Here is a 15,500-nt window from a genome sequence, read left to right as displayed (position 1 = left end):
GTCCAAGGTTAGGAATAGCAGCTATGCTTTGCTGGACCAGCCATACAGAGATACCCCACGTCCAAGGTCAGGAGCAGCGGCTGCACTTTGCTGGACCAGCCGTGACAACATACCCCACGTCCAAGGTCAGGAGCAGCAGCTGTGCTTTGCTGGACCAGCTAAGAGGAGATACCCCACGTTTGAGGTCAGAGAAACCCCAGAAGAACGGCAGGCACTGGAGCGGCTGTGAGGAGATACCCTACATGCAAGGGCAAAGGAAAAGCACCAGCAAGATGGTAGGAGAGGCAAATTCACACTTAGAATCAAACCCCGTTCCTTCCAGAGATGCTCAGAAGGCTCAAACAAACCTTGTGTGCACCAGGACCCAGGGGCCCCACAGAGACTGAGACAGAACTGTGTTTGAGCATGTCCTGTGGAGGTACAGGTCAGTGGTGGACTGTCACAGGGGCAGGGGCTCAGGGTGCAGCAGACCTGGGTATGACATAAGCCCTCTTGGAGGAGGTCGCCATTAACCCCTCCATAGAGCTGCCAGAACTTACACAGTACTGGGAAATAGACTCTTGGAAGGCACAAACAGAACTTTGTGCACCAGAACCCAGAAGAAAGGAGCAGTGACCCCAGAATAGACTGACCCAGACTTGCCCATGAGTGTCCAGGAGTCTCCAGTGGAGGCATGGATTGGTGCTGGCCTGCTGCAGGGTTGGGAGCACTGAGTGTAGCAGTACATGCGTGGAATCTTTTGAAGGAGGTCACCATTATCTTCATTACCTCCACCACAGTTTGAAAGTAAAGTCGCTCAGTCGTGTCTGACTCTTTGCGACCCCATGGACTGTAGCCTACCAGGCTCCTCTGTCCATGGTATTTTCCAGGCAAGAATACTGGAGTGGGTTGCCATTTCCTTCTCCAGGAGATCTTCTCGACCCAGGGATTGAATCTGGGTCTCCTACATCTGAGCCACCAGGGAAGTCATTCCACCATAGTTTGGCCCTAGTTAAATACCAGAGAGGGAACACAGCTCCACCCATCAATGGAAAACTGGATTAAAGATTTACTAAGAATGGCCCCACCACTCAGAATAAAACCCAGTTTCCTGGTGGCTCAGAGGTTAAAGCGTCTACCTGCAATGCGGGAGACCTGGGTTCGATCCCTGGGTCAGGAAGATCCCCTGGAGAAGGAAATGGCAACCCACTCCAGTATTCTTGCCTGGAGAAACCCATGGACGGAGGAGCCTGGAGGGCTACAGTCCACGGGGTCGCAAAGAGTCGGACATGACTGAGCTACTTCACTTTCACTTTCACGTTTCCCCCTCAGTCAGTCTCTCCCAGCAGGAACCTTCCGTAATCCTCTTACCCTTCTCCATCAGATGGCAAACGGACTGAAAACCACAATCACAGAAAACCAACCAATCTAATCACATGGACCACAGCCTTGTCTAACTCAATGAAACTATTACCATGTTGTGTCGGGTCACCCAAGACAGACAGGTCATGGTGGAGAGTTCTGACAAAATGTGATCCACTGGTGAGGGGAATGGCAAACCACTTCAGTATTCTTGCCTTGAGAACCCCACGAACAGTATGAAAAGGCCAAAAGATAGTACGCTGAAAGATGAACTCCCCAGGTCAGTAGGTGCCCGATATGCTACTGGAGATCAGTGGAGAAATAACTCCAGAAAGAATGAAGAGATGGAGCCAAAAACAATACCCAGGTGTGAATGTGATTGGTGATGGAAGCAAGGTCTGATGCTGTAAAGAGTAATATTGCATAAGAACCTGGAATGTTAGGTCCATGAACCAAAGCAAATTGGGAGTGGTCAAACAGGAGATGGCAAGAGTGTGAATGTTGACATTTTAGGAATCAATGAATTAAGATGGACTGGAATGGGTGAATTTAACTCAGATGACCATTATATCTCCTACTGTGGGCAAGAATCCCTTAGAAGGGATTCTTCATCATAGTCAACAAGAGTTCAAAACGCAGTACTTGGATGCAATCTCAAAAATGACAGATCTCTGTTCATTTCCAAGGCAAACCGTTCAATATCATGGTAATCCAAGTCTATGCCCCAACCAGTAACGCTGAAGAAGCTGAAGTTGAACGGTTCTATGGAGACCTACAGGACCTTCAGAACTAACACCAAAAAAGTTGTCCTTTTCACTATAGGGAACTGGAATGCAAAAATAGGAAGTCAAGAAACACCGGGGGTAACAGGCAAATTTGGCCTTGGAGAACAGAATGAAGCAGGGCAATGGCTAACAGAGTTCTGCCAAGAGAACACACTGGTTATAGCAAACACCCTCTTCCAACAACACAAGAGAAAACTCTACACATGGACATCACCAGATGGTCAGCACCAAAATCAGATTGATTATATTCTTTGCAGCCAAAGATGGAGAAGCTCTATACAGTCAGCAAAAACAAGACCAGAAGCTGACTGGCTCAGATCATGAACTCCTGATTAGCAAATTCAGACTTAAATTGAAGAAAGGAGGGAAAACCACTAGACCATTCAGGTATGACCTAAATCAAATCACTAACGATACACAGTGGAAGTGAGAAACAGATTTAAGGGCCTAGATCTGATAGACAGAGTGCCTGATGAACTATGGATGGAGGTTTGTGACATCGTACAGGAGACAGGGATCAAGATCATCCCCAAGAAAAAGAAATGTAAAAGAGCAAAAAGGCTGTCTGAGGAGGACTCACAAATAGCTGTAAAAAGAAGAGAAGCAAAAAGCAAAGGAGAAAAGGAAAGATACACCCATTTGAAAGCAGAGTTCCAAAGAATAACAAGGAGAGATAAGAAAGCTTTCCTCAGTGATCTGTGCAAAGAAATAAGAGGAAAACAATAGAATGGGAAATACCGGCGATCTCTTCAAGAAAATTAGAGATACCCAGGGAAGATTTCATGAAAAGATGGGCTCGATAAAGGACAGAAATGGTATGGACCTAACAAAAGCAGAAGATATTTCGAAGAGGTGGCAAGAATACACAGAAGAACTATACAAAAAAGAGCTTTACAACCCAGATAATCATGATGGTGTGATCACTCACCTAGAGCCAGACATCCTGGAATGTGAAGTCAAGTGGGCCTTGCTGCTGCTGCTGCTGCTGCTGCTGCTGCTAAGTTGCTTCAGTCGTGTCCGACTCTGTGTGACCCCACAGACGGCAGCCCACCAGGCTCTGCCGTCCCTGGGATTCTCCAGGCAAGAACACTGGAGTGGGTTGCCATTTCCTTCTCCACAAGTGGGCCTTAGGAAGCATCATTACAAACAAAGCTAGTGGAGGTGATAGAATTTCAGATGAGCTATTTCAAATCCTAAAAGATGATGTTGTGGAAGTGTTGCACTCAATATGCCAGGAAATTTGGAAAACTCAGCAGTGGCTACAGGACTGGGAAAGGTCAGTTTTCATTCCAATCCCAAAGAAAGGCAATTCTAAAGAATGCTCAAACTACCACACAATTGCTCTCATCTCACATGCTAGTAGAGTAATGCTCAAAATTCTCCAAGCCAGGCTTCAGCAATTCATGAACCATGAACTTGCAGATGGTCAAGCTGGTTTTAGAAAAGGCAGAGGAACCAGAGATCAAACTGCCAACATCTGCTGGATAATCAGAAAAGCAAGAGAGTTTCAGGAAAACACCTATTTCTGCTTTATTAACTATAAGAAAGCCTTCGACTGTGTGGATCACCACAAGCTGTGGAAAATTCTGAAAGAGATGGGAATACCAGACCACCCAGCCTGCCTCTTGAAAAACCTGTATGCAGGTCAGGAAACAACAGTTAGAACTGGACATGGAACAACAGACTGGTTCCAAATAGAAAAAGGAGTGCGTCAAGGCTGTATACTGTTACCTTGCTTATTTAACTTATACGCAGAGTACACCATGAGAAACACTGGGCTGGATGAACCACAAGCTGGAATCAAGATTGCTGGGAGAAATATCAATAACCTCGGATATGAAGATAACACCACTATTATGCCAGAAAGTGAAGAACAAATGAAGAGCCTCTTGATGAAAGTGAAAGAGGAGAGTGAAAAAGTTGGCTTAAAGCTCAACCTTCAGAAAACTAAGACCATGGCATCCAGTCCCTTCTTCATGGCAAATAGATGAAGAAACAGTTACAGATTTTATTTTTGGGGCTCCCAAATCACTGTAGATGGTGACTGCAAACATGAAATTAAAGACACTTACTCCTTGGAAGGAAAGTTATGACCAACTTAGACAGCATATTAAAAAGCAGAGACATTACTTTGCCAACAAAGGTCTGTCTAGTCAAGGCTATGGTTTTTCTAGTAGTTATGTACGGATGTGAGAGTTGGACTATAAAGAAAGCTGAGCACCAAAGAACTGATGCTTTTGAACTGTGGTGTTGGAGAAGACTCTTGAGAGTCCCTTGGATTGCAAGGAGATCCAACCAGTCCATCCTAAAGGAAATCAGTTCTGAATATTCACTGGAAGTACTGATGCTGAAACTGAAACTAATTCTTTGGCCACCTGATGAGAAGAACTGGCTCATTTGAAAAGACCTGATTGATTGATGCTGGAAAAGATTGAAGGGGGAGGAAAAGCGGACAATAGAAGATGAGATGGTTGGATGGCATCACTGACTCAATGAACATGAGTTTAAGTAAACTCTGGGAGTTGGTGATGGACACGGAGGCCTGGTGTGCTGCAGTCCATGGGGCTGCAAAGAGCCAGACATGACTGAGCAACTGACCTGAACTGAAAAAAATGTGCAAATAGATACAACTAAAGAGTCAACAGAGAAATTAAAATGGAATTCCTGAAAAAAATCCAATTAATCTCTCCTACCTCCCTAAAAGGGAAAGAAAAAAAAAAGAAAAACAAGGTAGGGGGAAAAAAGTCCCAATATGTAGCCAACAGAAACCTAATGGAAAAACGGTAGAGCTAAATCCAACCATACAAATATTATTAAACTGAACCTCCAAATTAAAGGCCGAGACTGTTAAACCTGCACTGCTAGACAAGGCCCAACTATGAAGAGACACACTTTAAATACAAAAACATCAAAAACTATAAAACATTGCTGACCTAATAGAAAGAAAATATAAACAGCAGAAACCATATTTGTGGACAGGAACATTCAATATCAATATCAAATCTACCAAAACTGATCTATAAATTGACTGCAATCTCACTCATAATCCCAATAGGCCTCTTCTGCAGAGGCTGACGAACTGATTTCTAAATTTTATACTGGAATGCAAAGGATCTAGGATATTTAAAACAATTCTGCAAAAGAAAAACAAAGCTGAAGTCTGAACATACCTGATTTTAAAGCTTAGAGCTAGAGTAATCCAAACAAGATGGTATTACGATGACAGATAAAGAGGCCAAAGTAACAGAATAGTGAGCCCAGATATAAACCTATGCTTACTGGGTAATTGATCTTTGAATTAGTGCCTCTATAGGAACCAAATCAATTGGGGAAATAAGTCTTTGCAACAAACAATGTGGGAACAATCAAACACTTCTACAGTGAGAAAATGAGCCTCAGTCCTTCATACAGTATATAAAACTTAATTTGAGACAATTCTAAATATAAAATCTAAATCCATGAAGCATGTAGGAGAATACTGTCTGTATAACCTGGGAGTGAGTAAAATTTCTTAGACAAGATTCAGAAAGTAATTGCCATTAAAAAAAAGAAAACACAACACTGACAAGGTAGACTTCACCAGAATTTAAAATTCGATTCATTAAAAGATCCCATACAGAATATTAAATTAGGCTGACTACAGACTGAGAGAAATTATTTCCAAAACATATCTGCAAAAGGGCTTACAACCAGAACAGAGGAAGAATTCTTATAACTCAATAATAAAACGATAAAAAAATAAATAAAACAATGTGGGGAAAAGATATGAACAGACACTTAACAAAAATATACAGTTAACCCTTGAACAATTTGGGGGCTGGGGTACCAGCCCCCACCTAGTTGAAAATCCTTGTGTGACTTTACAGTGGGGCCTATCTGTATGCCATTCTGTATTTTCATTCAACCCATCATCGACTGTGTTGTACCATAGTACTGTATTTATTGAAAAAGATTCAAATATGTGGCCCCACAAAGCTCAAACCTGTGTTGCTAAAGGTTCAACTGTACGAACAACCCATGAGCACAAGCAAAATTGCTCGATATTACTAAACATCAGGAAAACACAAATCAAAACCAGAATGAAATACCCACCAGAAATGAAGACAACTTTCAACACCAAGAGTTGGCAGAGATGTGCAGCAACTGGAATTCGCCTACACTGCTGACTGAATGTAAAAATGGTACAGCCCTTTAAGGAAAGGTCTAGCAGTGTCTTATGAAACTAAGCAAGTCACCTTCTGAAGCCAGCAATTCTGCTCCTCGTTATCAGCTCCCAAAGAAATGCAAACATAAGTCTACAAAAAGACGTGTCCAAGTGCTCACTACAGCTTATTCACAGTAGTAAAATAACCGAAACAATTGACAGACAAAGGGGTAAACTAATATGTTTATAACGACGCTTCATATCAGGAAGGTACCAGAATCTTGAGGAAGAAGGAAAGAAAGTATAGTTTGAAAATAATCTCTCCAGATGATTCTGACAAACACCACCTAGAAGAAAGATATTCCACGTTAGAAATAATTAACTAACAAATGAGTTTTTAGAGAATAATTTATATGAAAACATTTGCTGATGAAAAGTAAGGTCAAGAGTTGACCATCAAGATGCATTTCTAACAGTTCTACTGTGGAAATTACAGAGCAGGATTGTGGGTACAGGAAGGGAGGGTATGGTTTTTTCATACATTCAGCCCAGAATCAAAGGATAACTTTGATATTACTTTGCTATGACTTACATGGTTTTCTTGTGAAACATATTTACTTTTTCAAATATAACTTTATTTGACCAATGTTAGTATTTGTTTATTAGTGGCTGAGTCCACACAAACTGCTAATGCCCTAAGGCCTAAATGTGTGGTTAGAAGGTGGAAGATTTTGTTACTATAACCTATAATTTACAATAAAGAACTGATCATAGAAAAGTGAAAGTGTTAGTTGCTCAGTCATGTCTGACTCTTTGTAACCCCATGGACTTGTAGTCTACTAGGCTCCTCTGTCCATAAGTTTCTCTAGGCAAGAATACTGGAGTGGGTAGCCACTCCTTTCTCCAGAGGATCTTTTCAACCCAGTAATCAAAACCAAGTCTCCTGCACTGCAGGCAGATTCTTCACCATCTAAGCTACCACAGAAACTCACTGATTGTAACTATTCACCAAAATAGCTTCCATCCGTGAGGTCCGCAAATGTCCACAAACGTAACTGTTAGGAAATCACTTTCAATTAACAAAAGACCTAATACATCACAGAAATAGTATTAAAAATCTTGACATTTTTTCCAAGACCATCTAAAATACTACATAATTTCAAATAATACATGTTCATACCAAGAAGAGTATGCCCTATGTGAAATGTGAGTAGCATCTATAGGAGCGAAAATCAAATATCAACCATTACAAAGATGCATTAAAAGAAAAAATTTCAAAAGCAATTTTACATGATAATTTCAGTTTACATGGTAATTTTCAGTCCAGGAGAGAAATAACAGTATTCTTAACACTGTCCGCAGACACATTGAGAGTCTACTACAGTTAATCAGTAAATGCATTGCCAAATTTCCAATAATACTATGTGTGAAAATTTGAACGCCATGTCCATCTTCCATAAATAATTTTATAATAATTTTAAATTCAGATTTAAAATTTCCCAAATCATCATCATCCCGCAACAAAGGCTTATTCAGGGAAGGAAATGAAACGATGTGGAGTCAAACAAAGAGCACTGGCTCTAATGCTACCTCCTACCTTACTGGTTATTCATACTTACGTCATCTAGGTTTTCTCTTACACATAATATAATCCCTTTTAAGACACACATACACACTTACAGCTCTAACTATAGTGGTGATGAACAGCGAAATAAGATTTTCTGCGTACTAGCAGAAATATTAGCCCTAAAAGGCTTTTAGTTTGCAAGCAAATATGATTATCAAGACCAAACCGAACACTCGGTGGTGAACACTGTGTGTGTGCACATCGGATGCTAAGGACATAGCCTGAGCACTGACCTTGTATGCCTGCATGAGCACGTGGATGACGCCGGGGGCCCCATGGCACCAGTGCACCAGTCGGTCTGTCTCATTGCTTAGTGACGACGGATAATTCCCAGATCGGAATCTTTTGTGGCGCATATAGTCAATACTAGGTTTCACCATTTCTGTCAAGGTTTCTTGGTCCACTTTTGCTGCTGGCTTTTAAACAAATAAAAAATTTAATTAATTTTTCCATAAGTTTTTTTCTTTTTTAACCTATATTGCAGCTAATATAGTTAAGCATCAATTACCTAGAATACTGAGGAACATATAAAACTGGAATTAATTTACCTCTCTGGTTACTTAAGGCCTGGGCAGACTTTTGCATCAATGCTTGCTGAGGCTGCAGATGAAGCTGAAGGCTGTCTGCTGGGGATTCCCTCTTGCTCAGGGGAGGCCTTCAACTGACTGGACGAAGCCCACCCACAGTGCAGAGAACAGACTTCTTTACCAGAAGTCAACCTGTTTAAATGTAAACATCACCTATACACCCTCACAGAAATACCCAGAATAACATCTGACTAAATGTCTGGGCACCACAGTGCAGTCAAGTTAACACATAAATTTACAGCTGGGGACTTTCGTATACCTAGATCTACAAATCTTTTATCTGAGCTGTTTCTCAAGTGACTTCAATTCCCTATGTGAGGCGGTGAGGCACTGCAGCTGGGCTGGGGGAGGGTGCTGGAGAGAGGCTGGCTGTGGCCACAGCGAGGTCTCCTTGCTGACCGTGGGAACAGTCATGAAGCCCCGCCTTCAGCTCTGTGCTTCACTTCCAGTCTCATCTACACCAGGCTTTCTGGAGTTAAAAAAAACTGGGCTTACTCTTTCAGTCTACTTCCTGTTATCTCTAGTCACCTCACTGTGCAGGGTGATCCCTGCAGAGGCCCAGGTGGGCTCCACAGAGATTTTCAAAGATGCCCTCCTGTGGCCCAGACTCACTCTCCACCTGCATACATGTCTGGCACTGCCTTTGAGGGCACCTTAAATTCCTGAGTGCAGGGGCTAAATTCCTGGCTTGCTTCTTGCTGGCATCCTCTTCCGCAGGAAGCTTGTGCAACCATCCTGTCCTCTCAGGTCGCCGAGGGTTTCTTTGTTCCTTCATCTGTTCTCAGTCTACATCCTTGTCTAGTGGGGCTACCGAAGTCTCCAAGTCTCATCAAAGAAGCTGGGTGTCAGTTTTCTGTTTTCCTTGATGTTTTGACATGATGTTCAAGAAGAACTGTTCTTTATTCTTCATTGTAAAAGTAGAGTTCGGTTCAACTGATATTTTGAAAGTTTTTGTGTATGCTGTTCTGTTAGCCATTCAAATGAAACCACACAGGAGCCCCCGCATGGTCAGGCTGGCACCACTGGGGAGAGGCATGCACGGCCAGCTTCACGAGACCAGCTCCGGCACATCATTGCTTAGTGATCAGGAAGAGAACGCTGACATCAATTAGTATCCTTTACAAAACAGTGTCTCTATGTTTGTCACTTTAAAAGTAGGTGAGCTGAAAATTTTATGATTTGTGATTCTCTCAAGGAACCCCCTAATCTCTAGCAAAATTAAACTAAACACCTAAGACTAAATTATTGGTGATTTTCTTATGATTATGTTCCCCCTAAAGGTTTTACCACTTTTAAAAAAGGTTCAAAGGCCACTGTTATCAACGTTTTTCTGAGAAAATAGAGAAAAAAAGACAATCTACCAACTGTCTAGAAGAAAACTGCCATTTTAAAATGAGACATGGAATTCTGGCTGCTTGGGAACATGTCTGAACTAAGACAAAATTCACAAGTTGGAATACATAGGTGTTTTACTTTCTACAATGATAACCAAATATACTTAATCACCAGAGAAAGGAGTTCTAGTCCTGGGCAGACAGGAATTTTCTATTTTCCTTTAGTGAGTACCAGCATGATGAAAAAGATAAAAATAAAAAAGAAATTTGTAAGTAAAAATTTTAAAAAGGAATATACGGGCTTTTAATTAAAAAGATCTAAATTCTAATCCATGTTCCTTGACATACTAGCTTTGTAATTTTGAATAAGTTTATGAAGTACTCTGTTTTGGGTGTGGTAGAATAAAAAAAGGCTTAATCGGGACAAAAAAAAAAAGCACAGACAGACCTTATTTTATTGTTCTTTGTTTTATTGTGCTGCACTTGTGTTTTTTAAAAACTGAAGGTTTGTGGCAACTCTGAATCAAGCAAGTCTATTGGCACCACTTTTTCCAACAGGATTTGCTCATTTTGTTTCTCTGTGAAACATTTTGGTAATTCTCATGATATCAAACTTTTTCATTGTTATTATATTTGATATAGTGATATACAATCAGTGACCTGTGATGTAACTACTGCAAAAAGATTACCACTCACTGAAGGTTCAGATGATAGTTTAGCATTTTTTAGCAATAAAGTATTTTAAAATTCAAGTATGTACATGTTTTTTAAGGACATAATAGTATTGCACGCTTTAAATAGACTACACTATAATGTAAACATAACTTTCACATGCACTGGAAAGCCAAAAAAATGTATGACTTCCTTCACTGTGACATTTGCTTTACTGCAGCAGTGTGGAACTGAACCTTCGATGGTGCTGAGGTCTGCCCAGAGAGGAGGGACTCACAGGCCATAAGGCTGGAAGCAGGCTGAAGCAGTATTTGGTGCAAGGTCTTAGACTATCTGATGGAAGAGTCAGTACGCGATTCAGCAGACAGGGGTGATTCAGAGACAAGAGCATAACCACAATAATGAACTAGTTAAAAATTTTCAACACAACTGATACCAAGTTGGGGTTATTTGAATATGAAAAAGCCTCTGTCCTAGTCTTCATTCTAGAAGCCCTTTCTGCTTCTTGAAGGTTTTCCCCAATTAAAAGAGCAGGGAAAAATGGACAGAAATAAATTGTGGGCCATAGACACCTTGTCCAGTACAAAACTGCACACAGAAGGACTCTCTCTCAGGAGGTCCCTGCTGGAGGATCCATGATTCTTATTTCATTTCAGCCTGCTTGGTTTGTGGTGAAATTTCAGTTCCCATTCTCAATTCAATCTATTATTTTATAATGTGGTTACGGCACTGGTATTACAGACTGGCACTCACCTGCATTAACATGTAGTAGATCCCGGCCATGCCATGGGCTGCGCCAACATACTGCTTCCTGTGCCACTGATACAGCAGGGGACAGCGCTCTACCTTCCTCTCTTCCCTGGACAGAGCTTTGCCCGATTCAATGATAGCACTGACGACCTACACAGATGATGAGACAGGTAAGTCTAGAAAACTTACATCTAATCTGTTTTAGTTTAATTAACAATAACAGCATGTCTTTATATACATAGATTACTTAATCTGAAAATCATTATATACATAGATCACTTAATCTGAAAATCTTTAATCTTTAATACACAGATTACTTAATCTGGAAAGATAAGCACCGTTATCTTTATTAAGCAATAAACACAGTCAGGGAGAAATCAGAAGACAATCTCAGAGTAGAAAAAGATATTAAGAAGTAGAACCAAGAGATCAAAAGGCCTTTGTATGGACAGTTTACTAGAACCTAGGAAAACTTCTTATAAAAACTATCCTGGACTACTTAGACTCAATGCTGTTGCTGCTGCTGCTAAGCCGCTTCAGCCGTGTCCGACTCTGTGCGACCCCAGAGATGGCAGCCCACCAGGCTCCCCCGTCCCTGGGATTCTCCAGGCAAGAACACTGGAGTGGGTTACCATTTCCTTCTCCAGTGAGTGAAAGTGAAAAGTCAAAGTGAAGTCGCTCAGTTGTGTCTGACTCTTAGAGTACTGGAGTGGGGTGCCACTGCCTTCTCCAATGCATGAAAGTGAAAAGTCAAAGTGAAGTCGCTCAGTCGTGTCCGACTCTTAGTGACCCCTGCAGCCCACCAGGCTCCTCCATCCATGGGATTTTCCAGGCAAGAGTACAGGAGTGGGGTGCCACTGCCTTCTCCGACTTAGACTCAATATTTTCCCCCAAAAGGCAAGTACAGTTGGCCCTCCATATCTGCTGCGGGTTTCATACCCGTGGATTCAACCAACCTCTGAAAAAAATAATGGGGAAAATATATTCCAGAAAGTTCCAAGAAGCAAAACTTGAATTGGTTGCATGGGGACAACTGTTTACATAGTATTTTACATACATACATACCATATGGTGTTAGGTATGAAAAGTAATCTAGAGATGATTTAAAGTACACAGGAGGATATGCATAGCTTACATGCAAATACTACATCACTTTATTAAGACTTCAGCATCCTGTCATTTTGGTATCCAGAGGGGGTCCTGGAATCAATCCCCAGCAGGTACTAAGGGATAACTGTACATCCACCAATGCTGGAGGAACTGGCTTTATTTATGAAAGATTATAGCAATGAGGTTTGCTGCAGGATTTTAGAATGACTATGTGGCAAAGTAGTATTTAACTGTTTCCTCATATCCTGTCTCCCCTCATACTTTTGGTAACAGGGCTCCAAGTTTTAGTGAGACATATCGCCTCAGAGATACAGACAGGGGGACACAGTCATCTGACAGAGTTCTAGAAGTAGGATGTGCGCACAAGTGAGGTGGGCAACTTCTGGTTCCTCCACGTCCTCACCACCCCCTGGGCTGGGGGCTCTCAGTGCCGTGCAGATAAGGGCATGGCCCAGGGATAAGGCAGAACAAGAGAGAAGCTGGTCCCTAGCCATATTCACCTATCAGTTCAATTCACCATATTGCCTATCAGTTCAAATACCTCATGAAAGAGAAATAAACATTCTCTCTTCTTTAAGCTACTGTTTGGTTCTAGTAAAAACAGCTGACTTAATACAACCTTAAATGAAAAAAAATTCCCAGAAGAAAAAATAAAAGAGCTATTTATTAATTTTATGAGAGGCCTTAGGAAATTACTCTTACCTAGAGGCAGAGTCCAGCTACTACTATAACTCTATGCTAGCAGACAGGCTGCCTGATGGAAAGGAAAGGACTCCCCAACCCACGGCCCCACAGTACCTCTTTGATAGCTGACTCACACACAGCGCCTGGACCTATCTCCGTGTTCACGTAGAGTAAGGCGTACAGATAACCTGCCCGTCCATAAAGCAGCTCATCAGGAAGGTCTGAATCTCGACAGACGACGGTTCTCTGAAGTTGCAAAAGTCTACCCAACAAGAAAAATTCTGTTTTCCCAGAGAATGCCTAAAATACCTCTTCCTGAAACTGCAAGTAACCCTATCAGTTTAGGAATTATCTGTTATTATTTGTCATTTAAAAGTGATTTTTTAAAATATCAAAAAAGAGGGAAAACAACAAAAACTTCCACTACAAAACCAAACAAAAGCTTCTCTCTCAGATATCAAAATTAATAACAACACATCTTGCAGTTCAAAAGTTCTACATTTACTAATATATCTAAACTTTATAGGAATATATACATATAAGAGAATTTACTCAGTTTTGAAACCCAGAATTAAAAGAAAGTGATTAGAAATTTTAATAAAAATCTTACTAAAATGTAGCCAAAGCTTGAGAATTAGCTTGAGTCACCCCATCTTTAACTAACGTTAACTGACCAGCACATGCCTCACACTTCACTAGACCATGGCAGTGAGCTCGGACTCAAAAGAGAATATAAACCAATATATGCAATAAAAGCTTACATTCTCTATATTTCATAACAACTGAACCAAAGAATAACTCAGTTATTATAGCAAATCTAAGGCATATAAGCTAATTTTCATGCACTGAAGGCAACCAAAAATTAATTAGGAAAAAACATGTTTACTCTCTTCCCTCAAATTAAGACAAACACATGCTTGGATAGAAAAGGAGCAAACAATCCCAATATTGAGACCAATCAGGCTCAAGATTAATTTTTAAACTTTTTTCTGTTTGGAGAGAACTATTTGCAAGAGCAGGTGAATTAAAAGAGAAAGTTATTTTCATTTTTTGAGTTTCTTTCAACATCAATACTGAGAATTCGGAAAAAAAACACTTCCAGTAGTAAAAACTCACTTTGTGATGCATTCCTGGGACTCACAATCACTTTTGAGTTTATGATATACAACAGCTCCAACGGCCAGGGGCCCAGCATCTCCACAGAGGAAAGTGACCCTTCGGCCATTCAGATTCCGAAGTGTTCTCTTTACGTAATCCAGGGATCGGAGCAAATAGGACTGGTCACATGTGACCCGGTACAACTGCAGGTACAAAAGGGCTATGCCTGGAATAGTCCCCCACCCCCACAAAAGAAGACAAACATTATAGCCTTTCCTTTTTATCATCAGGACATTAATTCACAATTACATGAAACTCCTACATAAAGTCTTCACTTCTGAAGGGGTAACATTAAAAAAAATCATATACGATTTGTTTCTTAGAATGAGGGGGAAAAAAACCCAGGGTAGAAAAAAATTTAGACAAGTTTAAACGCTGCCAATTGCTCTAACACAATGATTCAGTAACTCCTAGATAAGGGAAATGTAAGACTTCCCATTCATTCCCCTTCAATTTTCATTTGTCTCAAGGTTGTACATATTTTTCTTTGCTAACTTAGGTCCTTTTCGTCTTAATTCTCATATAATCATGTCCTCCTCCTATATCTTATGCCAAATTACATGACTGCTTTTCTGAATTTTATACCCTCTTCTTTCCAATACCTATTTCTCACAATTTTTCAATTTTCTTTAAGTGACCAACCAACCAGTTATCCAGCTCATCATTTATGGAAGAGCCACATGATGCACTTTAAGGTAGTGAATTCACAAGACATAGCTTATCACCTATCCAACTTTCCTATGTGAGACTAAAAAACAGATCTGTTTACTCAAGGGAACCAGAGAGGTGTCTTTTTCTGAAAATCGAAGGAGGATGAGCTATATGGCTTCTAAGGAAGCACGTTATTATTCCTGGGTTCAGGAAGTCAGTGTGACAGCTAAATAATATATCACTCTGTATAAATATATACTTAATAAAATATACTCAGGAAAAAGTATTTTTAAAAAATGATATGCTGGTCAAAAGGCCAAAAAAAAATCTATTAATGTTTGAATTGAGGTTCACTAATATTCTGTTCTTTATCAGATATCCTACTTTCACTTTTTATTTTTCATTTTGCTCTTTAAATTTCTCAAAATAGGTAGCTTCTTTCTTCTTTAATTTTGCTATTCAAGGTATACTACTTCCCTTTGAGATTAACTCTTAACACCCACATATATTTTTTGAGAAGTCCTTTTCTCATTATCCATTGTTTTTACAAGTTATTGTGTCAAACAGATACAAACGGAGCACATTAATAAGCCCTAAAAAGATCCTTCCCTATGATTCAATTATGATTTCGAGTGTGTGTTTTCTGTATTCAAAAAC

General features: G+C 40.5%; 1 protein-coding gene across 1 annotated transcript in view; it reads right to left on the bottom strand.

The window, feature by feature from the left end:
• The window catches only part of LANCL2 (LanC like glutathione S-transferase 2), an 82,042-nt gene that overhangs the window by 22,452 nt on the left and 44,090 nt on the right, over nucleotides 1-15,500 (bottom strand). Inside the window, exons 3-6 of the mRNA XM_052636776.1 lie at nucleotides 14,151-14,358; nucleotides 13,149-13,296; nucleotides 11,244-11,390; nucleotides 8,131-8,313 (exon numbers count right to left, since the gene is read on the bottom strand). Of these exons, the coding sequence (XP_052492736.1) occupies nucleotides 8,131-8,313; nucleotides 11,244-11,390; nucleotides 13,149-13,296; nucleotides 14,151-14,358 (686 nt within the window). The remainder of the gene's footprint in view (nucleotides 1-8,130; nucleotides 8,314-11,243; nucleotides 11,391-13,148; nucleotides 13,297-14,150; nucleotides 14,359-15,500) is intronic.

Source organism: Budorcas taxicolor, chromosome 1 (genome assembly GCF_023091745.1).
Source record: "Budorcas taxicolor isolate Tak-1 chromosome 1, Takin1.1, whole genome shotgun sequence".
Lineage (NCBI taxonomy): Eukaryota > Metazoa > Chordata > Mammalia > Artiodactyla > Bovidae > Budorcas > Budorcas taxicolor.
Note: the sequence above shows the minus strand (reverse complement) of the source record. Positions and strands in the feature narration are given on the sequence as shown.